Source organism: Spermophilus citellus (assembly GCF_964194105.1).
Source record: "Spermophilus citellus genome assembly, chromosome: 2".
NCBI lineage: Eukaryota > Metazoa > Chordata > Mammalia > Rodentia > Sciuridae > Spermophilus > Spermophilus citellus.
This window is the reverse complement of record NC_138183.1, coordinates 256,957,481-256,981,777: the sequence shown is the minus strand read 5'-3', so window position 1 is coordinate 256,981,777 and position 24,297 is coordinate 256,957,481. Positions and strand designations below refer to the sequence as shown.

Below are 24,297 nucleotides of genomic sequence, written 5' to 3'. Positions count from 1 at the left end.
CCAGAGGGGACGGGGCTAAACACTGTCCAGGGGGCCAAGGGAGAAGCCAGTTGGGCCCTGTTCTGCGGTGCCACTTTCCACCCAGCCGAGGAGAGACTGGCTCTAGGTCTCCCCGGGGTGGAAGGGGCCAAGAGCCCACCCGCTCCTCGCCACAAGCTCAAGTGGCCAGCTGAAGGGGTCAGAGGGCCAGAAAGGGACGAGGGACGGGCTGTCTCCTCCATCCGGCCGCTCACGGGAACTGCAGCACACACAGTTGTGGCCAGAGCTGTGCCCCTCACAAGTGTGACACAGCGTGGTCGGTGGGGGGGGGAGAGCTGGGAGACGCTGACCAGGGCCGGAGCACACTGCAGGACTCCAGGGCTCCTGAGGTTCCCAGCTTGCAGCCCGGCCCAGGGACAGAGCACTGAGGGGTCCCCCGCCGGGTGTCTAGTCACCTCTGGACAGGCAGGAAGGGGACAGATCATAAAATCCAAATGTGGGGAAGACTAAGAGGGGAAACTCAGGGCCGAGAGGGACTTCACAGGAAGGGACTCTGAGGGCAGCGGGCTGCTACCCCGAGAGGCCCAGGGTTCAGGCAGGACTCAAGGACCAGGGTGGGGACCCAGGCAGCTTCAAAGGACTGATCCCCAGTGTGCCCTGCCCAGGTCACTGTCCTTGGTGCTGCCCCCGCAGCTGCAGGCCACGTGGGGCCTCCCAGCCCCAAATCCCAGGATCAGGGGCCAGGGTCAGCCCTGCCCGCTCCTCCCCGGGCCCCTGGCCGCCCAGCCCAGCCTGAGAGCAAGGCCACAGCTAATCTGCTCTCCAGGCAGATTCCTCTGTGAGAGATAAGCCCCCGCCCAGCCAAGGTGGGTGGGAAGCCAGGGCCACTTCCTTAATTGGCATTTTCCAGTTGAGAGAACATTCTATACCGTTTTCGCCCGTGCCATTTAATCACCAAGTGTTTTCGTTTTTGAGAAGACCTGAAATTGCAGAGATCTTTGGGATTTAGTGAGGAATGCAAGGCCTAATTTTGCCTAATTACGAAATGTCTCGGCGGCGACTCTGACACGTCCCAGAGTAGGCGATGCAGACCCCTGGGCCTCCCGGGCGGTGGGGGGCCGGGGGCGCTGACGCAGATGTTTACCTGATGTCTTGGGCCGGGATCTGGTTTACATTGGGAAATCAGACTGTTTACAGGAGACCACATCTGTGTCTTCCTCTCCTTCCCTTTCATTTCTCTGTAATGTTCTGCAGGTCTGCCTCAGGTCCCTGCGGGAGGGTCAGCGGCGCCACGCGGATCACGCCATGCCAGGCCGGCCCCGCGTGGGGACTCGGCAGTTCCGGACTTGGCCCGGGATGCGGGGGGCCTGCTCGGGGTGTGCGTGTGCGTGGAGACGGGGAGGGTGGGGGCCGTGGCCCGGCGGGTGGGCGCAGGCCCCAGGGGCGGGCGGGGCCCTCCACCCCCAGCTCCCTGCAGGGCCAGGGTCCACCAGACCCCAGAACCTTCTGGAAGTAGAACCTTCTGGAAGCAGAGGCCGAGAGCGGGCAAGGGGCTCTGTGATTGTGCCTGGACCCTGAGAAGCCCCTGTGCACAGGGGCCCGAGGGCCAGGCCCTGGCTGCAGAGCGGGGCCTGGGGTCAGGGGGAGGCGGGGGGCCGAGCCTGGGCAGGTGGGGCAGCTCGCGGGGGCCGCGCGGCACCTCTCCCCTCTCCTGCCCTCTGGGCCCAGCCTAGACCACCAGGACCACAGGCCACTGCGGCTCCAGCTATGTGCTTGGGCCCCGCCACTCACAGGGGGACACGCGGCCTCTCCCCAGGTGGGCCTGGTCCACTCTCGGCCCGCGGGCCTTGACCGGCTGCCCTGGCCTCTGAGGACCCGGGCCTGGGCTTCCTTCTCCAGGGACCCTGCTCTGCAGCCCCAGACCCCAGACTCCGCCGCCCTGTGTCCCCAGGCCTGTGCCTGCTCCCGAGGGTCCTGGGAGACGTCCTCAGGGGTCCTGCCCCCAGCTCTCCTCGGGACAGCCTGTGTCCTCCCTCGGGGCCTGGCCTTCCCTGCCTCCTGCAGGCCTCCCAGCCCTCCCCTCCTCTCCTGTCTGGGCTGGTGAGCCAGGTCTGCTGGGCCCGAGACCTGGGCTGCCCCGGCCACGGCAGCCCCTGAGCTCCTGGTCGGCCAGCAGCCCTGGGGGCCGTGAGGGTGCCTCTGTCACAGCCCACGGTGGGTCATTGCCCCCTCAGGCCACTCTCACCCCACCAGTCTCCTCCTATGCCTTTCCCACGGGACCCCAGACCCGCCACCCCGGGCTGCCTCAGGTGGCATGGCTGGGTCCCCTTCATCCTGTGCCTGACCCTTCTTCAGGGAGCAGAGGTTGCTGGCTAGGGCACCCTGGCCTCTCCTGTGCTTTCTCGAGTGCAGATGAAATGGTGGCTGCTCCAGCAGCCACCTTGAACCAGGAAGCATGGAGTCATGTCAGGATCAGGGAGCAGAAAGGCGGAAGGAGCTTGGAGCCTGGGTACCTGTCACGGGCACCCTAAAACGGCCTCTCCGACCCTGGGCAGTGGGGCTTTGTCACGGGGATAGAGAACCCACCCTCCATCTTGTTCAGGACGTGGTTATTGTGAGTTCCCTGCTGTGTATGGCCTGTTTCAAGATGATCATGAGCCTGAGGATGACGGGAATGATACATTCCTGTGGCAGGCACAGAGGAGCCCGGGGTCACTTGGCTGTCATCTCCCCACCCAGGGGCGCCTGCAAGCCCTCCTTTCCCACACGGAGCCTGGCCCGTTCCCCACAAACCCGTGACCAGACAGAGGGCATATCTGGGTTTCCCACGCGCCAGATCTGCCTGGGATCAAGGATGTCAGGGCTCACTAATATTCCCCCGTGGTCTGAGCCTGTTTCCTGCACATGGGAATCTTCCAGCTCATGGCCCATAAATCGCTCCGCTAATGCCCCTGCAGATAACGGGCAGTGGCGCCATCGCTGCTGCAGGCTTTGCCAGCTGCCTCCAGGGACGTCCAGCACCCCTTTCCCTATCAGCCTGCTGAGCCCTGGGCCTGCAGCAGGACCGTGGGACAGGCCGGGGCTGCTGGGTCAGGGGAGAGGGCGCCGGGCAGCCCCCAGGACCTGGGCCTCCCTGCGCCCTGCCCCTCCTTCTGTCTGCTGGCCACCTGCTCTCTCGGGTTGGCAGTGGCCGTCCAGTTCGGCAGCCTTCCCTCGGGGGCACCACTGTGTTGGCCCTGCTGGGTCTGGTCAAGTGATTCTGCGGTGGGGTGCTAATGAGCGCGGCCGTCCTGCCCTGCGGCAGGGGTGTTCCACGGTCGGACTCTGGCCAGGCATCTCATGGACGTCTAAACCGCCGTCTCAAGTCCCCGGGGGTGGTGCTCAGGGTGGCCGAGGCCAGAGCGCCTCGACTGAGAAGTGGGCCTGAGTATCTCCCCAGAGTGTGGGTGGAGAGGGCCGTGAGCCCAGTGACCGCTGAGGGTGGACAGGAGGAGGCTGGACATTCACCTCGGGGTTGAAAGTCCCAGGGTGGGGAAGGGCCTGTCCTTCATTGAGGAACCTCTGTTTGCACTCATCATCCTGGGCCACTTGTGTCCCCTCAGAGTCCTCCTGGGTCCTGGTCGACTGTCCATGAGAGCAATAAGGTGTGAGCTAGTGTCCTGCTTCAATGGCCACTGGTGGCCCAGAGACCACTGTTTCTCAGAGAGGACCATGTCCAGGGCAGGTGGAGGGCCTCAGTATGCAGAGACTCCTCTGGCCTGGACTCTGCAGGGGACAACAGCCCAGCCCCGCCGAAGCCCCTGGTCCTGCCCCTCCACAGAGTGGAGCAGCGTGAGGGGCAGACGCTCAGCGTCCCTCCAACCTCCGCCATTCAGGGCCGGCCTGCAGCAGGGAAGGACGGGATGGGCACCTCTCTTCCTGGCCCATGTCACAGCCGCACTGAGTGCTGGGAGGCCATGGCCCTGGCTAGTGCCCTGCTCTTCTTCCTGTGGGTGCAGACCCTGGAGTCCCTCCGTCCCTCCGCTCAGGTGTTTTGAGACTGACGCTGAGTGCCCTGCCTGTGCCCTGGGCGGCTGGGCCGTCTGCCTCTGCAGGTGCCTGGTGCCCTCCGTGTGCAGGGTCTGCAGTGTCCGCCGTTGGCCACCATGTTGCCACTTGCTCTCACGTCGCTGGCTTTGCCAGTGTCACCTGGGTCCCTGGGGTCCTGTGTTCTCTACCTTTGCATAGGTGGTGGGGAATGCCACCAGCTTGGGTCTTCCTGCTCCTGCCTGGCCGCGAGCACTGAGGGCCTCATGGCTGACAAGGAGCCCCAGGGCCTTGCAAGTTCTCAGGTGACAGTGCAGCTCAGGCCCCACCTGCAGCTGGGGACGCCATGGGGTTGATGGACAGGCCAGCACTCCGTGGGTTCCTGGACCCTGTCCCTCGCTGTGGTGTGAGGGCCACCTGCTGGGGCTCCGGGGAGGGTGCTGGTCTCAGCCTTGAGGGAGACCCACCTCTACAGTGGCCCTGCCCTGGTCCTTGGAGAGTTTCCCTGAAGCTGCTCTAAAGCCAGTGGTGACCGCCTGGGCCTGCGCTGGCCCCATCCTCCTGACTGTGTGGCCCTTCCTCGGCAGGAATCCGGCTCCGTCCTGTCCTCCGTCCTGTCCTCCCAGGACCCTGTGGATGCCCGTCTCCTCGGGAACACCCCAGGTCCACTGTTCCTCCAGAGTGACCCCTGGAGACTGAAGGCTGCCGGATGTGGGGAGGACCGAGGGACCTGGACAGCATGTGTAGACACATGATCGCAGGGGACGGGTTGAAGGGCCATTCTGCCCTGAGAGTCGGCGACACGAGGTCATTCTCTTCCACTCCTAGGACTGTCCACCTCCACTGCCCCGCCTGGGCCATCCTATTGGGCCCCACAGAACTCACGCCACTGTACCCGGCCTGGCCCCTGCCAGCCCAGGCCCCTCCTTGCACTCGGCGGCCCCCTCTCCAGGTTCTGCATACAGCTAGTGCTACATATGTGTTACTGAACCCCATGGAGAGACGCAGGAAAGGAGGAGACAGTCATTGTGGCTGAGGCCCAGGCCCAGGTCTGCTCTCAAGGCTGGACTGAGGCCTCCAGTAAAAGCCTAGGTCAGTGTGGCTCCGAAGCTCATCCCAGGGAGGAGCAGAGTGGCCTGGAGCCCGTGCAGGACAGGGATCAGGGCACAGGGCGGCAGCTGGTGCCTGCGAGGACGGCACTTTCCCCAGGAACCTGGCTGAGCCGGAGCTGGGACTCTGCTCCCGTCCTGGCGGGCACAGGCAGGCTGCCACCTGTGCCCAGAGGGCGTAACCCAGACGAAGGACCTGCCGTGTTGATGGGTGCCACTCCCCTCTGCCCACGCGGCCGAGGAGGGATGCCGCCATCTCCTTGGGGTCCCCAAGGATTTCGGTGGCTCTCCAGCACTGGACAGCTGGAGTCAGGGCCCCAGAGAGCTTGGTGTCTCCTGCGGACCCCAGGCGGGCGCTGGGGGCCGGCTGGCCATCCTGCCTGGAGGGACTTGCTGGCCTTTTCTACTCACCCAGGGTCCTCTGCCATGAGCACTGCCTGCCACCAGGTGGCGCCTCTCCCCCTGCCCGCGGCGCCTGCCCTGGCTGCTCCAGAGGCAGCCCTGGCTGAGCTGGGCCTTCCTCATGGGGACAGCCCTGTCATCACAGCCGGGAAAGCAGGGGGTGGGGGGTGGGGGGGACAGAGTGCACAAGCCCCTTGCCGGAGGTCGTGAGGAGATCGGTGTCTGCCCACTGCCCAGGACACAGAACCCTGAGCGGTGCCGACGGGTCTCAGGTGCTGGGACCTGGAAGAGCAGGATGCCCACGAGGGAACAGGGAGGGCCAGCAGGGGCAGGAGCCACCTCCTGTGGGCCTGACTGAGCAGCCCAGTGGACCAGTGTGGGGCAGGGACCAGGACGGGGACAGGGTAGATACATGGTGGTCCTAGCGGGGCCATGGGCCACCTGGCACAGGGGAGAAGCTGAGCTGGACTCTCAGGGCAGCTCGCTCACCCTGGCCACTGCGACACCCTGCCCTGCAGGACCTGCGTGGGTCCCAGAGGGCCAGGAAGAAGGTCAGAGGACGGGCGTTGCGGGCTGACCTGGCTGCCTACCGGGGCAGGAAGGGCGGGGTCCTGCAGGGGCCTGGCGGGGCCTCCCTGTGCCAGCCTGTATCGAGGCCCCCTGCCCGCTGCTGGGCCTGCAGTCCCTGCCTGCCCTTGCCCACAGACTCAGCGCTCTCTGCCACCAGGGGGTGCCCGTGGACTTCTCAGCCACGTGGGTTCACCAGGTCCCCTGCAGGGCCTGGTCCTCCTGCAGGACCAGCTCTCAGCCCACAGGTCACGTCACCACAGGGGGGTGGACTGTGCCCAGGAAGGAAGAGGGAGCAGATGGGAGAGACCCGGGCCCAGAAGCAGAGGTGCTAAGTCAGTGACCACTGGGCTTTTGTGGAGAGCCGGTGACTGATCTCCATGACCTCTGACCTTCCAGTGACACAGCTGAACCCATTCTGTAGGAGACCACGGGCCAGCGAGATCCTGGGATGGTCTGGTGTCACATGGCAGGGGAGGGCGGGTCTGCCTGGCCATGCTCTGCAGCTGGACCTGCTCCCATCCCAGGCGGGGGCAGGCCCTTCCACAGCCTCGCCCTGGTGGCAGGGTTGGGGTGCAGCGGCTGTTCCTGGCGCGGCAGTGTGGAGGCCGAGGCTGTGTCCACTGCCCAGCAGCGGGGAGGGCGGGCCAGACCAGGCAGGAGGCCGCCCAGGTGGAGGGAGGCTGTGCATCTTGCCATCTGCAGGGCTGACCGCTCTCGAAACCACGCAGGAATGCCCCAGGAGGATGGGCACCAGGTGATGGTCAGGCACTGGGCCCTCGTCTGCTGTCCCCAGGGGCTCCTGGACCAGGCCCTGCGTCTTCGTGTGGCCTGCCCTTGCTGTCTGGCCTTCAGCATGTGCCCAGGCTGAGCTCCACGGAGGTGGCATTGGGTCCCTTGGCCCCTGGGGGCCCTGGCGTCCCGTGGCCCCACCCCCATTCACTTGGGTGACTAGGATGCTCTCTCCTGCTCCGAGGGCCACTGGCCTGGCTTCAGGAGCAGTGCCGTCCTCTGGTCAGCCCAAGGGCACAGCGAGGCCTCCCTCCCGCTGCGGTGAGCTGCACGCGCCTCCGTTGTTCCTCCAGCTCCGCCAGCCAGGCGGACGGTGCCCTCCCGAGGGCCAACTCTCACACCTCCTCAGAGCCCCAAGTGAGGCCTGCGTCCTCCGGTCCTGGGGGAATGACCCTGCAGGGCCACTTCCCAACCCAGACACCCCAGGATCCCAGGTCTCCTGTCCTCCCCCTGGGCACAGTCCTAGAGGTAGGTCCTGGGTGTGATTCTGAGTCTGAGTCCCAGCCTCATCCTCAGTCCACTTCTGCCCACGGGGGACGGCTCAGAATGGGATGCCTGTTCCAGTGTCCCCTGGGCTTGTGTCCCTGGCACTTCAGGCCCAGGCTAGGTTCCGAGTCCGATCAGCACCACGAGCAGGCAGAGCACTGGGCTGAACGGTGCCCACCCCCGGGTCATGTCCACTGGGACATCAGAATGTGACCTTGTTTAGAAGTAGACATAATCGGGGTAACAGGGTGGTGCTGGAGAGGGTGGTGTTTATGGGGAAAGGTGGGGGGATCGGAGATACCGACAGAGGAGGGGTCAGGGGTGCATGGAGACAGGCGGACCCAGGCCGAGGAGTCCTGACAGCACCAGAGCTGGAGGACACAAGGACCCCTTTGAGAGGGTGTGTCCTGTGCTGATACCTGCATCTTGGACTTCCCTCCCCAGGACTGAGAGCATAGAAGTCTGCTGTGTGGAGCTGGGTCCACGCTCTCTGCTGCAGCAGCATGGGGGAGGAACGCAGGGCCAAGGCCAAGGGCCCTCCCGCTGCAGCCCTGCTCCCCCAGCTGCAGCGCAGAGAAACAGCAGGTGCAGCTCTTTTTCAGAGAACATGTGAGGAAAATTACAAGCTAAAGAAAAAGAGGAGAACTATGACACCACTTTCATTATTTCAAGATTAAACAAACAAAAGCTCCTGGGGAAATGGCACAGACAGAAACCAGGAAGTGGCCACATGTCCAGCCTCACACCTGATCCTGGGCAGGATGGAAAGGCCCTGGCTCCGGAGGCCCCACACCTCATTCCTCCCTCTCCACCTGCTGCTCTCACCTCCTCCACCCTCCACCTCCAGAACCATGACCTGCTGTGGCTGCTCAGGTGGCTGTGGCTCCAGCTGTGGGGGCTGTGGCTCCAGCTGCTGCCAGCCCGTGTGCTGCTGTGTGCCAGCCTGTTCCTGCTCCAGCTGTGGCTCCTGTGGGGGCTGCAAGGGGGGCTGTGGCTTCTGAGGGGGTTGCCAGTCCAGCTGCTGCCAGTCCAGCTGCTGCCAGTCCTGCTGCTCCTCAGGCTGTGGGTCCTCCTGCTGCGAGTCCAGCTGCCCCCGTCTGCTGCCAGTGAAAGATCTGAGGCTCTCATCTCAGATCTCGGGTGAGTCCTACATGTCCACCTTCCCCAGGAAGTGACCCAATCTCCATCTCAGTTCTGGCTGAGCCAGAGACCCAGGCCTGGTGCTCCTGAGTTCTGATGAGGTAAGGCGCGGCTCCAGGCCTTAGCCTGTCCTGCACCCCCTTTCCCGTCAGTCCCCCAAGGTCTCTCCTCGCCCCAGGACCTCCCACCTTCCCCACCGGGACCTCCTCTTGCAAGCCCCTGACCAGGCCCAGCTGAGAACGGGGCTCTCCCTCCTGTTCACCTTGCTTTCTGGCCCCCTGACGCTTGCCTCTGCAGCTGGGACCACTTTAGAGCAGCTCAGGGAGTGGAGAGGAGCCCGGCCCCCACGGCCCCCACAGCCCCTGCCTGCAGCCCTGAGGCTCTCCCCCAGCTAGCGTCCAGCAAGAGCTGAAAGGCTTTCAGTCAAGTTCACTCCATGAACCGGGTGTCTCTGTGCTGATTTCCCGGTGGCCTTCCTTAAGGCTGTCCGCAGGGCCAGCCACCCCCACCTGCTTCCTCAGGGAAGAGCCTCGGGTCTGCAGAGCCCTGGAGACGCAGCCATCAGAGAAAGGAGGCCCTCAGCAGGGGCGGTGGCCATGCCTGTGACGCGGGTCCCGGAAGCTGAGGAGGAGGAGCACAGGTTTGAGGCGATTCTGGGCAACTTAGTGGGACCCTGTCTCAAAATAAGACATAAAAAGGACAGATTGTAGCTCAGGGTGGGGCACCCCCGGGACCCATCACCAACACTGAGCGAGAGCGAGCCAGTGAGTGCTCCGCAGTGGGACTCCAGTCCAGGTGCGTCACCTTGGGGTGCTCGGGCCTTCGAGAGGCGGCCTCTGGAGAGGCTCTGGCTGGCATTCGACCCAGGCACACATCCTGCCGCCTGCCACCAATGTCGGGTCCTGGGGGGGAGGAGCCTCTCTGTGCATCTGGCCTCCATTCTTGGAGAAGCAGGTCACCAAGCCTGCGGGTGAGGTCACAGGTGACCACAGAGCCATGGCCGGTGACCTCACAGCAAAGGCACAGGACTGTGTGGGTGGAGGCCTGGAGACCTGCCGGCCTCCAACCCGCCACCCTCAAAGGCACGAACCCCAAACCCAAGAGAAAAGAGGCGGACAGGACTCCGTCCACTACAGAATGGGGTTGGTAGTCCCCCAAAGAAACCCCCAGGTCTGGATGTCTTTACTGGTGGATTCCAGGAATGAATTGCCAGAAAGCAGGAAAAGGTGTGTGTGTGCACATGTGTGCATGTGTGTGTACATGTGAGAGAGAGAAAGAGAGAGAGGAAAGAGGGAGGGAGGGAGGGGGGAGGGGAGGGGAGGGAGGGGGGAGGGAAGGAGGGAGGGAAGGTGCGGGAGGGACGACCGAGGGAGTCTCAGTGTTTCAGTGTAACAGAAAACAGGAGAAGTTTGGTGAAATAAACTGGCTCTCAGGAAGGTAGGTGAGATGGACCGAGGCCTAGCAGGTGGACAGGAAGAGCAGACACCGGGGGCCAGCAGCAGAGATGGAGAACAGGATGAAGTGAGCCGGTTTCTCAAACGACGTGACCACCAAAGTCCCTCAGGAACGAGAGCCTGGTCCCTCATTCCTACTAGAGAGACTTGAATCATAGTTAAGGAAAAACTTCACAGAACAAGCCGCCCCCCGCCCCCGCCACGCGTCTGCACTGGCCAATTAAATAAGACCTTGGGAAGAAAAAAATCATACGAATTCCATGAATCTTTCCCAAGAATGGAAGAGGAAGCAGCACTTCCAACTCTTAAAGAGATTCAGGGGTGAGGGAACACGCCCCTGGCCCCCAAACCTGACAGACACTTCTGGAAGGCAAGAGGTCCCTGTGTCCCCTGCAGTGCAGGACAGACACCCAGCTCCAGCCACTGAGATGAGAGGCCCCAGCCAGGGGACACCTCAGCCATGAGGGCCAGAGAGTCAACCCGAGTGACCACCTGAGAAGACCCAGAGGACGATGCGTGCTGCAGAGCCACACGGGAGCCCCCACAGCAGGGCAGCGCGGCGGCCGGCGCCCCTCCCGCAGGAGACAGGCCACGTTGCCGCTCCCCGGGGAGGATCGGGAGGAAGACGGGGCTCATCTGACTCTCGCCAACGCTCGGTCTGCACAGAAGACGCAGCGCACCCGCCACCTCCTGAGCCGTGAGCCACACCCTCGGGTCACAGGTGAAGTGAGCTGGCCTCACGCACATCGGCCAAAGCCGAGGCAGAGCCACCACCAGCCGCTCCGAGGTCACTCCAGAGCCAACAGGCACGTACGTGGAAGGCCGCTGGACACCTCGCACTGTCAGGAACTGCCGGTCAGCCAGGAGGCTCCGTGGGAACGGCCACCTCGGCCCGGGGCTGCCAGGGCAGGGACAGCAGCCAGTCCCCGGGGCCGGTGGAGTGCGAGCTGGCTCTGCCGCTGGGAGGGCAGTGCGGCAGGCAGCTCCCGCAGACCTCAAAGACCCTCATGCCTCCTGGAGGTGGCCCTCCTTGGGATCCAGCCAGGCGCCCCAAAACCTGCCCCCTGGTCACCACTGCTGCTCGGAGGCAGACAGGACGCCCACCAGCATGTGGACTGACAGACGGGGGACGCCAGCCAGAGGGACGGAAACCCACCACACGGCTCCTCGGAGACTGACCCAGAGCTGCCACGTGGTCAGCCCCTCCACCGCCAGCCACGCACCCGAGGACGTGCAGTGGACGGCACAAAAGAGGCCGGGCAAGGTGGAGAAGCACCCAGCCGTACGTCCAGGAGACCAGGCCAGCAGAAGCCGCGTACCTGTGAGTAGAGTCAGGAGGAAGGCAGCTGGCACGGCGCCCAGCCCAGGTGAGCCCTGAAGACGGCGTGCGGGAGGAGCAGACAGGACGGAGCGGAGGGCTGTGCAGGTCCACCCTGGGGCCCTGAATCGTGGACCCCTGCAGAGCAGTTCGGGGAGCCAGGACGGAACACGGCCTGCAGACGGCCGGACGCGGTGACGGTTGCACGCGGTGGGAATTGCTTCGTGCCCCTGAACTCAGGAATGGTGACGGTGGGGACTTTATGTGCCACCATAGAAATAGCTGGGCGGCTGCGTGGCTCAGAGGTGCCCACCTGCCTGGGCGGGCGGCCAAGTGGGAGGGCTGTTCTGGTACCACGACTCCAGCTGTGCGACCTCTGGAAGAGACACTGCAGGGCAGGGAAGGTTCCGGGTCCCCGGAGGGAGAGGGAGCAACGGTTGGAGACAGAGACTCCCGTGGTGGCACCACCCACCTTGGGACACCTTAGGGCAGGTAGGCATCACTGCCCGACTGTCAAACCCGCAAGGTACACAACACCCGGGGCGCCCTAGCGTGAACGTGAGTTGAAGTGACAAGGTCACAGGCTCACAGACTGACAGAAGGACATTCCTGGTGGAGCCACGCCTACTGTAGGAGGGCCTCAGGGGACCCACGGGATCTGTGCATCCCATGAGAGTTTTCTGTGAACTGGAAACTACCCCCAAAAGTCCACTAAAGCCCTCCAAACCACTTAGTCATGAGTGACTGCTGTGCGGTGAGGTAGCGCCAAGGACAGGCGCGCAGGTAAGGAAGGGAGACCCTGCTTCTTGCAGGTGCCAGGGCGGCCGGGTAGAGGGGCCCCGGCTCCTTTGTGCAGCTCTGACCAGGGGCCCCGGCTCTGCCTTGGGAGCCACAGAGACGCCTGCAGTTCCGCCCACTGGAAGAGCAGGTCAGGGTGCAGGACCCTGTGTCCGTGAGGGCCTCTCAGGGCGTCCCCGGCCGCACAGGAGCACACCGCCTCTTCCCACCCCCGCGGTGGGGTCACATGCAGACCTAGCAAGAGGCACGATCCTTTCCAACAGACGGGCTGGAGCGCTTACGCAGAAGCCCGCGGCCCAGACCTCGCCATCTCTGCTAAACTGACTTGAAGTCAATCGGATCTAAGTGAACTAAGCTTATGACACACTTGAAAGGCCACAGGGGAGAGTCTCCCCGACCTTGAAAACCAGAGCAGGCGATGCGGTACCCGAGATCACGGAGCCTCTTCCCGCCTGGCCCCGGCCGCCGGGCTGGCCTGGCAGTGGCCAGAGGTGGAGGGCCGAGGGGATCGTCGCAAGGAACATCCTTTTGCTGCATTCTTCCCCTCACCGAGTGTCCAGTCTTGGGGGGCTCTTGGTTACTTTCTTTTCTCGGTTCTGGGGGGTGAGCCAGGCAGCTCTACCACTGAGCTACTTTCCCAGCCTTTTTTATCTTGAGTCAGGGCCTAGCTGAGCTTCTGAGCCGAGGCTGGCCTTGAACTTGACCATCCTGCCTCAGCCTCCCGAGTTGCAAGTGAAACAACAATAACAACTGACCCTTGGACAAGAGACCAGAGAGGGAGGCAGCGGCCCTGTCCAGCTGCAGCTGCTCAGGGTGTGGCGTTGAGCAGGTCTTGCTGTCCCGGCAGGGAGAGGAACTGAGGTGACACTCAGCAGTTCCTGAGTGGCCATGGAGGCAGGCGGAGCTCTCCGCAGAGTCTGGGAACCAAACAGAGGACCTGGGGACAGCTGCAGGGGCTCGAGGCCTGGGCAGAGCAGGACAGTGAGCGCGTGGGGAGGCGCCCCGCAGGCAGCCGGCCGCACAAGCAAGACGCTTCCTCCAGGTCACAGGCCGAGGTCCGAGGCCTGGTGCTGACTGGGCTCAGCGCTGGTGAGGATCTCATGGCATGTGGCGGGTGGCAGGCTGGGGACCCGTGTCTGAGCCAGCGACCTGAACCAGGAGCAGAGGGAGACAGATGCCACCCACGACCGAGACCGAGAGACCTCTGCTGGGCCCTGCCTCCTACGGGCCCCATGCACCTCCTGTGCTCCACCCTGGGGACCAAGGACCCTGGGGGACACTCGAAGTACACCCAGACCCTATGTGTGCCCCAGTGAGCGTCAGTCCAAGGGGAGGGAGAACACTCCGCTCCCTGTGAGGAGCAGGGACATGCAGGGGCCTGGAGTAGAAGGCGGCTCGGAGGACGGAGTTCACGGGGTCAAGACTTAGAGACCTGCAGATGGAGGCCGTGAGAGACAGGGTATGGAGGGCCGTGGTCCCCAGGTGGGTGTACAGCCCCAGCCCTGCTCTGCCTCGGTTCCCCCAGCACCTCTGGCCTGCTCTGCTTTCTGGGCACTTCGCCCTCCTCCCATCCATCCTACAGGACCTCTCTGTGGACTCTGTGAGCCTGGCCTTGAGGTGCCCACATGTGGCCCTCGGCTCTCAGGACCCCCATGCTCTGAGGCTGGGCAGCCCCTCGGCCCCCTGGGTCATCCCCCCAGGCCTGCCTCTGGGTTCCCTGCTCTTGGGTAAGGGCGCCTCAGGACACAGTGCCCAGGACCTGCTGTGCCAGGCTGGCACGGTGGGGTGTCACCTTTTGTGCTCAAAGCCCAGGCTCCTTGTCATGGGGATGGACAGCCCAAGGCCCACGCTGCAGGCTCAGGCCACATCCCAGCAGCAACAGGGGCAGAGCTGGACTCTCTTGTGACTGGGGTCCTCACAAGAAGAGGCAAATAGGACACTGTCTCCCAGAGGATGACCTCGTGGGGACACAGGAAGAAGTCACCATCTGCGAGCCAAGGAGAGAGGCCTCTGAGGGTCCAGCCTCAGCACCTGGATCCCGGACTGGAGCCCCAAGAGGCACGAGAGTGGGCGTCCCCATCGCAGCCACGTGGCGCTTTGTTCTGCGGCCTGGGCTGACGGACAGGGCAACACCTCAGAGAGCCTAGGTGCCAGCCTTGGGGACACTGCCGAGAGCCGGCCACAGAGCTCACAGGAGCACAGCTGAGAAACCGTGGGGCCCACAGGTGAAGGGGTGGAGCAGCATCGAGAGTCCAGAGACAGCCCCCACACACGGACCGCGGGACCCTCCCCACCATCGGCGGGAATCGCAGGTGTTCTGACCTCACTCGAACCCTTCAAGGGCTCTGAGCCAAGTGACCGTGAAGTCCACGCGTGGGAAGTGACTTCAGTTCGCATCTCAGGCCAGAGGAAAGGACGACTCTCAAAGGAATCACAGATCTGAGGGAAATAGAGGAGCGGATCTTTGTGACTTTGGGTTGGGCAAAAAGCATCTTCCTTGTGATGTGACCGGCACAATTTGTGAAAGGAAAACATGGATAAATTTGGCCTCGTCCAAGATAAGCAATTCTGTATTTGGGAAGGCACCATCAGGAGAGAGCCACCGACGAACAGAAGATATTTAAAAACGTCTATCTGACGGAGGACTTGTGTCCGGAATACGTAAAGAATTCTCCAAACTCAGCAGAAAGAAAGCCGCTAAATATGGGCAAAAAATGTCAACAGACACGTCACCAAAGGACAGAGACAGATGGCAATAATCACACGGAAAGCTCCTCGACACAGCGGGTGACTAGGGAGGACTAAATCGAGCCCGGCGAGACGTCACCATGTGCCCTTCCGCCGTGGCCGGAATTGGTCCCAGGAGCTGTACCGATGTGGAGGGGACACAGGGCACTGTGGCCCCCGTCCCCTCTGGGGTGAGGCAGGCGGTGTCCCCTTGGGAAAACGGCCACAGTTTCTTATTCATAGTCACTTGGCTCAGAGCCCCTGAAGGATTCGAGTGAGGTCGAACACCTGCCTGAGTGCGTTTACCTGTAACTGCCCAAAGCCAGAGAAGCTCCACGCTGCCCTCCGCCAGGGAGCCGGTCAGCTGTGGCACAGGCGCAGGCGGCTCAGGTGCCGTGTGCACAGCATTGTGGGAAAGCAACCCGTGGCCGCAGGACCAAGCAGCAGGTCCAGCAGAGGGTCTGCCCGGACGTGGAAGCTCACGGAGAGGGAGGCTTCGGGGGTCAATGGTACCTGCCAGGGTCATTTGCAGTGGGGAGCCGTCTGCCCCAGGGCGCCTCTCTGGTGGTCTGGCACACTGGCTCTTGTGGTCCCTGGGACTCGTGCCTGGAGGTCAGGTGGGAGGGCTCCTGAGGCACCTGGGCCTGTGGGAGGGGGGCTCCCCCCACCCCAACATGGGGAAGGCTGGTCCAGCGGGGACGGCAGACCCTCTGTGGGGTCAGACTGCGGGTGGGCTTGAGGGAGACGCAGAGGGGCCTCGGCAGCCGGGCAGGACGGCGAGTGAGGACAGGGCAGGGCCAGCACAAGGGAGCGTGGAGAGGGTCTCCTGATGAGGCCAACTTCCCGCTGGACAAAGTGCCCGTGGACAGAACCAGGGATCCCGTCAGACAGACACGCTGCACTCGTGGCCCTAAGCAGGGACCCAATAGAAAACTAAGACAGACGCGTGGACAGAAGGGACACCAGTCAACAACAGGGAGGAGACCAGGGACGGGGAGGAGAAGGAGAGGAGGACGTTCAGAGACCACAGAAGGGACAGGCCAACCCACCAGACCCCCAGCTCCGGCCCTTCCTCTGGAGAAGTCTGTCTGAGGCTTTTGCAATGGACCTGCTGCTTGCTGGCCACTCCGTGTCCTGTCCTTCACTTCTTTGCTGAGGGGAGACAATGAACCCCTAGACGGCAACAGGCTGTGAGGGGACATCCCTGGGGACATCCGTCCACAGGTCCCTGTCTCTACTGCTGGGCCCAGGTTTGCCCCCCAGGGCTCCGTCCTCCCCACACCAGGTCCTCCGGGGCCAAGCAGCTCTGTGGTGTCCCAGTGAGGTCCTCAGTCTTCGGTCCCGGGAGGGAGTTGGGTGCCTCTGTGAGATGCTGCTGCGGAGCCCCGTGGTCCTGCCACCCAGCCCTCGGTTCCTTGCTCGGTCCTCAGCACCACTGTCCTTCAATGGGGCTTGGATGGCTGCAGGGACGGTGACTCGGCTCTGTGTGGGCACTGTCCCCTACACCGAGTGCCTGCGTCCCTGCACTCTCCAGTGAATGACAGTGGAGCCTCCATCTTGCCCCGGGGACTGTCCAGGCCTGTCCTGCAGCCCCGGTTCCCGGCCCTCCTCCTGCCTCCTGTCTCAGACGTGCTGGGAGCTGGTGTGCTGCTCAGGGCAGGACCAGACCGGGCAGCGGCCCCTGGCCTTGAGCTGCTCCAGGGTTGAGCTCAGAGCCAGCTGCTGGAGAGTCCCTGTCCCCATGGCTAGCGCAGAGGTCCAGGAGATGGGACCAGCACAACCGATAAGCCCTGCCCGGCAGGCAGTCGTGAGGAGGCCAAGGAGGGGCCCAGGCCCGACCCTGTGAGTTCTTCTTTTCAAGGACTGTGACACGTTAGCAGAGGATTGTCCATGAAAAGTACCGAGATATTTAAAAAGGTTGGAATCATGCAGGGAACACTGTCCACCCCAGGGGCTGTGTGCGGGTCTGTGGGCCTGACTAGAACGCATGTGCAGGTTTGGTGTTGGGAGGGGCTGTAGGAACGTCCGTTGAACAAAGCCACAAAAGAATACGGGAAGGTTTCGTTTGACGTGGAGTTGAAGGCTGCACCTGCGAGATGGTGACGTTTGGCCATTTTTACTCTGAAGGCAGCGATTCAGAGGAGCCTGGTCAAACACGATGCACACAAACATGTCCAGATCAGGAAACGGTCAGAAACAACGGGGAAAGGCTGGCCTAGCCGCGACCCTGACCCTCGGGAACTCATTTTCCTGAAGCCCTGCCACCAGGGGAAACCGGAGGACAGGGCTTCCCGTCAGCACCGCGGGAACAATGGTGATGAGCTCCGTCTCGGGCCAGGTCACCAAGGCCATCCAACAAACAAACCTCACAGGGGCCCAGCCCTTGGCCAGGTGGTCAGTGCCCGAGGCGCGGTGTCACGGAGTCATTGAGCCCGTCTGCACCATCCTCGGCTCCGACAGCCCACCGTCTGTCACAGTTGTCCCGCTCGCAGTGTCAGTCAAACACAAAACTGTGGCACAGAAAAAAACCTGGAGGAACAAAGAGGAGCCGCAGCTGGAGTGTCCCCGACACATGCAGGGCGGAGGGCAGGGCTGCGTCCAGCCGCGGGCTGCGTCCCCCATGCCGAGTGGAAGGAGCAGCAGCAGGTTTGTCTGAGACCACAGTGAGCAGCCCCATGTCCCGTCTTCACGTGGAGGAGAGTGAGTCATGCACGGCACTGCACAAAGCATGTGCTCCAGGAGCCCAAAGTGCTACGACCCCAGGGCGACTTGTCACCCAAAGGGCCGTGGTGACCCATGTACCTGGAAACAAGAAAGGGCCAGGCCCAGGGAGCCTAATGCTCACTGCTGCCCAGAGATAAGACAAAGGGACAGCAGGGACTCCCAGAGGGACCGGAGCCAGCGTGGACCTCCCACGCAGAACTGGGCCCGCCTCTCCCTCCCCTCCCAGGCCAGGCAGCCCTGCAAGCCCTGCCCAGCGGGCACCCCAGAGGGCACTGCCCGCCCCTCACTCTCCTTAGCACCTGACAGACCCGGCAGAAAGAGCCGCCCTTGAACACGCTGGGCTGAGCGAGCGCCTGAGACCAGCAGGGCGGGGGCTCAGCAGGAGGGAGCCATGGGTGTGATCAGCTGCAGGGACGGGCAGCTCACCCCGACCAACTCGGGGCACACAGCTCGCCAGCACCGGGAGCGGCTCTGCCAGGATGACCTCCAGGGGGCAGATGGCCTGCGAGCAAGGGCCAGGGAGGCCAGAGTGGCACAGGAGGCCAGAGTGGCAGGGGGAGGGCAGGTGGCAGGGGAGGGCAGGTGGCAGGGGACCTCCCATGTGGACATGCTGCCCCGCCTGTGAGGGATCCCCAAAGACTGAAGCATTTTCATGATTAAAGACAAATTTCCTGTCCCGGGAGGAGGAAGATGGAAATGGTGTGGAAGAGGCTTTTCCTTTTTCTGTTGTGCACTGGGTGGACTGGAGACCCTGGTGAGCACTAGGCAGGTGTCTGCCCCTGAGCTGCCCCCAGGCCTGGCGACCTGAGGAGACACAACCAGAAGCAGCAGTGGCATCTCGCAGCACTGGCCCCAGGACCCTTGCTCAGCAATCCAGGGCCAAAGGTACAGAGAGGCTGGCAAGTCACTCTCCCCTGAGCTGGGGACCAAAGTCCACTCTCTGCAGCAGTGTCCGGACCTGGTCACCTGCCGGGTGGGCACCTCTAAGACCCGCTGGTCCAGACAGCAGGCAGGACTCCGAGCCAGGGCTGAGGGTGAGAAGGAGCTGCGGGCGGGGCCAGGGGAACGTGCGCGTGGTCTGTGGTGGGGTCCCTTCCAACAGCAAAGTTCCCAGTTCATGTGACTCTCCCCAAATCTGCTTCCTCATCAGCTCTGGTATTTTTAGGCCTCACTTGCACAGCATGCAAAATCCCTCACGTTTATGACATCGTAGCAGAAAGGCCAGCATTACATAGTGTGGATGCCAGAGAGGTCCTCGGACGACACAGGCTACCACCAGGACCAGGACACGCTGCCTCCCTGAGACAGACAGGAGAAGCCCCCCACTGCCGGACGGACGGACGTGGCCACCAGGCCCTTCTAGGAGGGCGTGTGCACAGCAGGAAGAAGACCGGGACCAGCTGCCCCCCGGGGCTCGCGAGGAGACCTTCACAAGGCTGCAGGGGACTGTTAAGGTAGGTGGGACTTTGGAAAGGAAACTGGGCAGGCTGCTGCCCCTCAGAAGCCAGCCGCAAGTCTTTACGTCAGGAACAAACACTTGGAAAAGAAACCACTTCAGGCTGAGACATTTACGAAGGCATAAAAATCAGACGTCTAGAGAGGAATCCACCAGACTCTGGGTCTGCCGCACAGGGAAGGTGGTGCTTTGGGGGGAAGATAAAGGGACTTTAAGAAATAAGGGCTTCCGCACCCTCTGAGATTGAAAAGCCACGTATAGAAATGTCAGTTCTCCCCACGAGGATGCAGAGATTCAGTCGAGATCTCAACAGGCTTTTTTAAATTCCGAAATTAAGTTGGAGATCAGAGGGAGGGTAGGCAGGAGGTTCCTGAGGAGCCGCGGGACTGGCGGGGACTCTGGCCTGCGCGGAGCCATGGTGCTTGCGGCTCCGGCTCCGTAGCTTGGTGCAAGCACAGGCAGGGGCCAAACGGGGAGCCTAGGAAGAGAAGGGGACTGCCGCCCGCAGCAGAGGGGACAGGAGAACCTCTGAGGGCAGGAAACTGACCTCTCTTCACGCTGAGGCTTCCTGACCTACCACGGAAGACCAGCGGTGGGGACCCGCAGGGCAGAGGAGCGACAAAGTGCAGGAAGACTAAGGGCTGACGCTAAAGGAAGGCGCCGTGCAGACACCTGCTCCTCTGAGATGTTCGCCCCCGGACAGACCAGGCGTCAGAGTCCACCAGCCCCGGAGACCCGGGAGCGCAGCCTTGCCTGGGTGCATGCTAGAGCAACTCTGGGGAGGACTAGGGTCCAAGGCGGGACGCATCCTGGCACCAGCTGCCTGAGGAAGACCAGAGGGGCTCACCACACCCAGTCCCTCGACCTCCGGCCTCTGTCCTCCAGAATGGGAGACGTGAACTTCGTTCTTTATAACGTACCCTGTCCTGGGTATTCAGTTACAGCAATGGAGACAATGAGATCCAGGTGAGCTTGCTGCTTTGGGGACGCTGCAGCTTCTAGACCCTCTTGGTGCAGAGAGCAGGAGGCTGTCCCTCTGTCCCAGCTCCAGCCCACCGATAGCTGCGCTGTCTTCACCAACTGGGAGAAACCTCGTCCTGTAGCTCTGACAGGTTTGCTTATGGGACCGTCTCCCTGGGTGTAGCCAGCCCCCGGCAAATGCCCTCCGCGCCCCACAAGGGCCACCTCCTGTCCCTTCATGGCCCCACTCCCCATGCCCCTACTCTTCTCTACGAGTCTTTGGTTCACAATAAAATCAATCAGCTGCTGCCACGCGCTTCCCTTCCCAGGGCCATGCTGCTTGACGCTCAGGAATCATCTGTGAATGAATAGAAGGATGATCTCCTTCAGGGAAATCCCTCGGCCAGAGATGAGTGCAGCTGTCGGCCCGTCTCCAGGGTCTGAGACGTCTCACCTGGCACTTGGTCTCCCAACGATCCTGTTGGTAAACACTGTGTGTCAGTAGGTGCGCCTCACAGGACAGCCGCGTCACACGTGAAGAGCAGTTTCGACTTTTGTGAAATAAACGCTCAAGTGACCCCACAGCCTCAAGAAACAGGGCCTAGGGCTGGGTGGCCGCCAGCAGCACCATTACCCAGCATGCCTCAGGCGCGGGGCCCACCCCAGCACCACAGAGGAGGGGGACGGGAGGGGACGGGAAGGGAGGAATCAGGCCCCGGAAGCCCAGGAGTGACTGGAGCCGTGGCTCCTCCACATCTTGCAGAAAAGCAGTCACCAAATGCGACTGTGTCACAGTTGAAAGCTTCCGTGTATAGGACGATGCCGCTGAGAGCCTGGAGATAGAGCCTGGGAGATAGAGCCTGGACACAGAGTCACACGGACACACGGGGCCATCCACCGGCACATGTGTGGGCTGGATGGGGAGGGCCAGGAGCCTCGGGGACAGGGCCTCACTGACGCAGTGCACCCAGGCCTTGGAGTGCGTGGGCATCCCCTGCTGGGCGGTCCACCCCACACCTGTGGTGGTGCCTGGGGAAGTGGACGTTGGGCCCTGGGGGCTGTGGAGAACCCTGGTCTCCAGCAGGTGCTATGAATGTCACGATGGAGACCACCCAACGTCTGAGCAAGCGTGGTCTGTCCACATGATGGACCACCGCAGGACGGGTGAGCCCGTGGGGCCCAGTGAGCCAGCAGCCGCCTGGAGGTGCTGGCACGGGGCGGGGGCCACTCAGTTCTGCCTGTTTGACAGCTCCAGTGTGAAGGGACACAGCCACACACGGCCCCAGGGTCCGTGCTGAGCTGTCCCCCGTGTGCTTTCCCACGCGTGACCCCTTGCGCGTCAGTGTTGGGTGAAAGGGCGTTTCCTCTCCCGCGGTCACCAGCGTTCCGTCAGTCTGGTGAGGAGTCCTCTGTCCCCTGAGCTTTGGACAGAGCCTGTTTTTCTCTGGCCCCCAGAGGTGCTTCCTTGGTGTCTCTGGTGCCAACACGCGGCCGGGGCCTCGGGACTTCAGCTGCCGGGCGTCCGGTCGTGAGCCGTGGCCGCTGGGTCTCAGCAGGTGGGGGATTCCAGACTCTGCTGCTGGCTGAGCCTCCCGCGCTCCCAGGGTGGTCGGCCCGGCTGCAAGCCACCCGGTCCCCCGGAGCCTCCAGTTCAGCAGGTGGGTGTGGACTTGGTGGGTGGCTCCTGCCACTTTCCTGTCACAGAAGAGTTTCATTCTGAGCTCAAGTGGCACTGAGCTGCCTCAGGGGGCCTAGTCACAGAGCTCCCGATCCCTCGTGGCCCCCACCTGAACCAGAGTCCCTGTTCTGGGGGAGCAGGTTCAGGAGGACACAGGAGAGTGTGGACCTGCTGGCTGAGGCCACGTGGGGTGACCGAGAACACGTGATCGGGAAGTTCCTGTGGGCTCCAGAGTCTGCAAAGAGTGACGGCTCCCACCTGTGGTGTGGGCATGGATGGGCCAGCTCATGGGAACTGAGCGCTCCAGCGTGGTCAAGGCAAGAGGGGCTGCCTCGGTGCCCTTCCCAATACACACGTGTGCACACGCCAGCTCACACATGTGCACACGCCAGCTCACACGTGTGCACACGCGCTCCTGCCTGCACGCAGTTGCACACACGTATGCACACAGGTGGACAGCCATGTTCTCCCCACTCAGCTGTTGGTCTGGATCCTTTAGACCCGGGCTGTGGGCTGGGGGGTCACTGGGCAGTGGCTAGGGCTGCACAGGGCAGAAGGGAGGGCAGGGAAAGTTGCCTGAGCCTCTAAATATGCAGAAAAATAGAGGCAGGAGGGAGGACAGGAGGGGACCCAGGAGGGATTCGTTCTCTGACTCCCAAGAGTTTACTGACCATCGAAGGTAAGCCAGGCCCTGGGCACAATCAAGGAAAAACGGGGTGGGGCCCTGCGGGGACTGGGGTGGGGTGCTAGGACATCCTGGGAGCCAGAGAGCCAGGATGGACCTGGGAGCCAGGGCCGAGGCAGGAGCTGGGACCTGCTGCCCCGACTGCTGAGGGACGGGTCTGACCCACTGTGGGAGCACCAGCCCCCCCCCCCGTCTCGATAGTGGGGCCTCTGCAGCGTGGCAGTCTGTCCTGTGCTGTGTGCAGGCCTTGTTGGCTGGAAGGTGACTGTCCCACCTCCAACATGAGCCCAGAGAGCCTCAGCTGGGCCCGTAGGTCCCAGGGAAGGGCCACCCAGGGCGTCCTCAACGTAGCTGCATCCTGCCAGGACCCGCCAGGCAGCCGGTGGCACTGGCACAGGCTAAAGGAAACCCTTCCCCTGCTCTGTCCCCTCCCACATGTAACAAGGAAGCCATTTGGACACCGCCTCAGCCAGCGAACCTGGCCACCCAGGACCCTGCCCCCCAGCCCGCCCTGCCACACGCCTGCTGGTGCCCCCAGATGTCCCCAGGCCCCACCGTCCCCGGGGGCACGGCTTCCCTCCATGCAGCCTGCAGAAGCCCCGCCCACCCCTCGCCGCCCTCCCACCCTGCAGCGCCCGGGCAGGAACAGCACACCAGGGTCCCACCGTCCCCACTGTGTCCACCTCCACCTCCCGGCCCTCTGGCTCAGAGGTCCCATCTCCCGTCCTCCTCACAGCAGCCCTTCCACCTCCTGCTGGGGCTGACCCATGTCCACCTGTGCCTCTGCTGCATGGGATTCTGGTCAGTTGCTCACCCGCAGTGCTTCCCACCACTGCGTCCTGAGGGCGAACCTGCTCTGGGCCACGGGCTTTGACACCAAGCCCCAGAGCTTCCCTGGCCAGCCCCAGGCCCAGTGTCCATGGGGCCAGTGTCCAAGAGCCAGGGCCTGACGGGTTCACTGGGAAGCCCGTTCCCAGGCTGGGCCTGTTTAACACACCGAGACTGCTGCTCCCGAGAGGGGCACCCCACGTCTCCCCCACACTCCTGTCCTGTGCTCCCAGCTGCCAGAGTCCAGAATCCACTGCAGCCCTGTCCCTGGACCCCTCTGCCTCCTCCTGTCCTCAAGCGGTTGGCCCAGATGTCATGTCCCCCTGCCCAGGGGCTGGCTGACCCCACACTCTCCACCCGCCTGCTCTCTGCACTCAAGGTCCACTTCTTCTCTGTCGACCTGCTGGCTGTCCAGTCCCTCCTGCCCGAGCAGATGCCAGCCCTCCTCTCCCGCTGTCTGCTAGCCCCAGCCCAGCCTCAGCTGCCCCGCAGCCTCCGTCCACCCTGGTCCCTCGGGCTGGTCTGGGTGCTGCAGAGAGCGCAGACACCATGATCTTTGAAGCAGAGGAAGTGTGTGTTCTTCTGCCCTGCCCTCCCCTGGCCTTCCGGTGGGACCCCGGGCCTTCCCACCTGTGCCAAGCCGCCCGGGTGTTCCTCATCCTCCCCGGCCAGCCAGACCTCACACATGGGCACTGCACCCGAGTTCCTCTGCACGGCCCCTCCTGTCACTCCCTGGCCCACTGTCCTCCATCTGCAAGGGACAGAGCCTGTGGCGGGGCTTCTCTGCCTCCTGGACCAGCATGCTGCTGCCAGCTGGCACCGATCTTGACCTAATTTCATGAATAAGGAGGTTACAGGTGAGGTGTAGGAGCCAGCCTGGCCCCAGCACCTTGGGATGCACAGGGGTCAGCAGGGCTCTGTCACAGCTGGGTGCTTCCTCCTGGAAGGATTTGGGGTTTCCTTGCTCTCTTTCAGCCAGCCTGGGGGTTCCCGTACCCCCACATTGGCTGCCTGACCTCTGGGAACTCGGATTTAGGGTGTCCTCCATCAAAGCCCTGGTCCTGCCTTGCACCCCTGCAGAACAGCGTTCCAGAGCAGACCTGAAAGTCAGCCATGCTGTGGCCCAGGCTGGGCCCAGGCCGTGCCTGAGGCGGCTCCGGGCGCCTCC

The 24,297-nt window shown here is 63.2% G+C and overlaps 1 protein-coding gene across 1 annotated transcript; it reads right to left on the bottom strand.

The window, feature by feature from the left end:
* Nucleotides 1–319: 319 nt before the first annotated feature.
* Nucleotides 320–5,639, bottom strand: LOC308641933 (uncharacterized protein; the record flags this gene model as incomplete). Its single annotated transcript, XM_081280502.1, has 4 exons — nt 320–360; nt 398–2,178; nt 3,487–3,603; nt 5,526–5,639. 3 exons carry the CDS (start codon nt 5,637–5,639, stop codon nt 1,210–1,212), a joined length of 1,200 nt encoding a protein of 399 aa, XP_081136628.1. The 3' UTR covers nt 320–360; nt 398–1,209.
* Between the last annotated feature and the right edge of the window lie 18,658 nt (nt 5,640–24,297).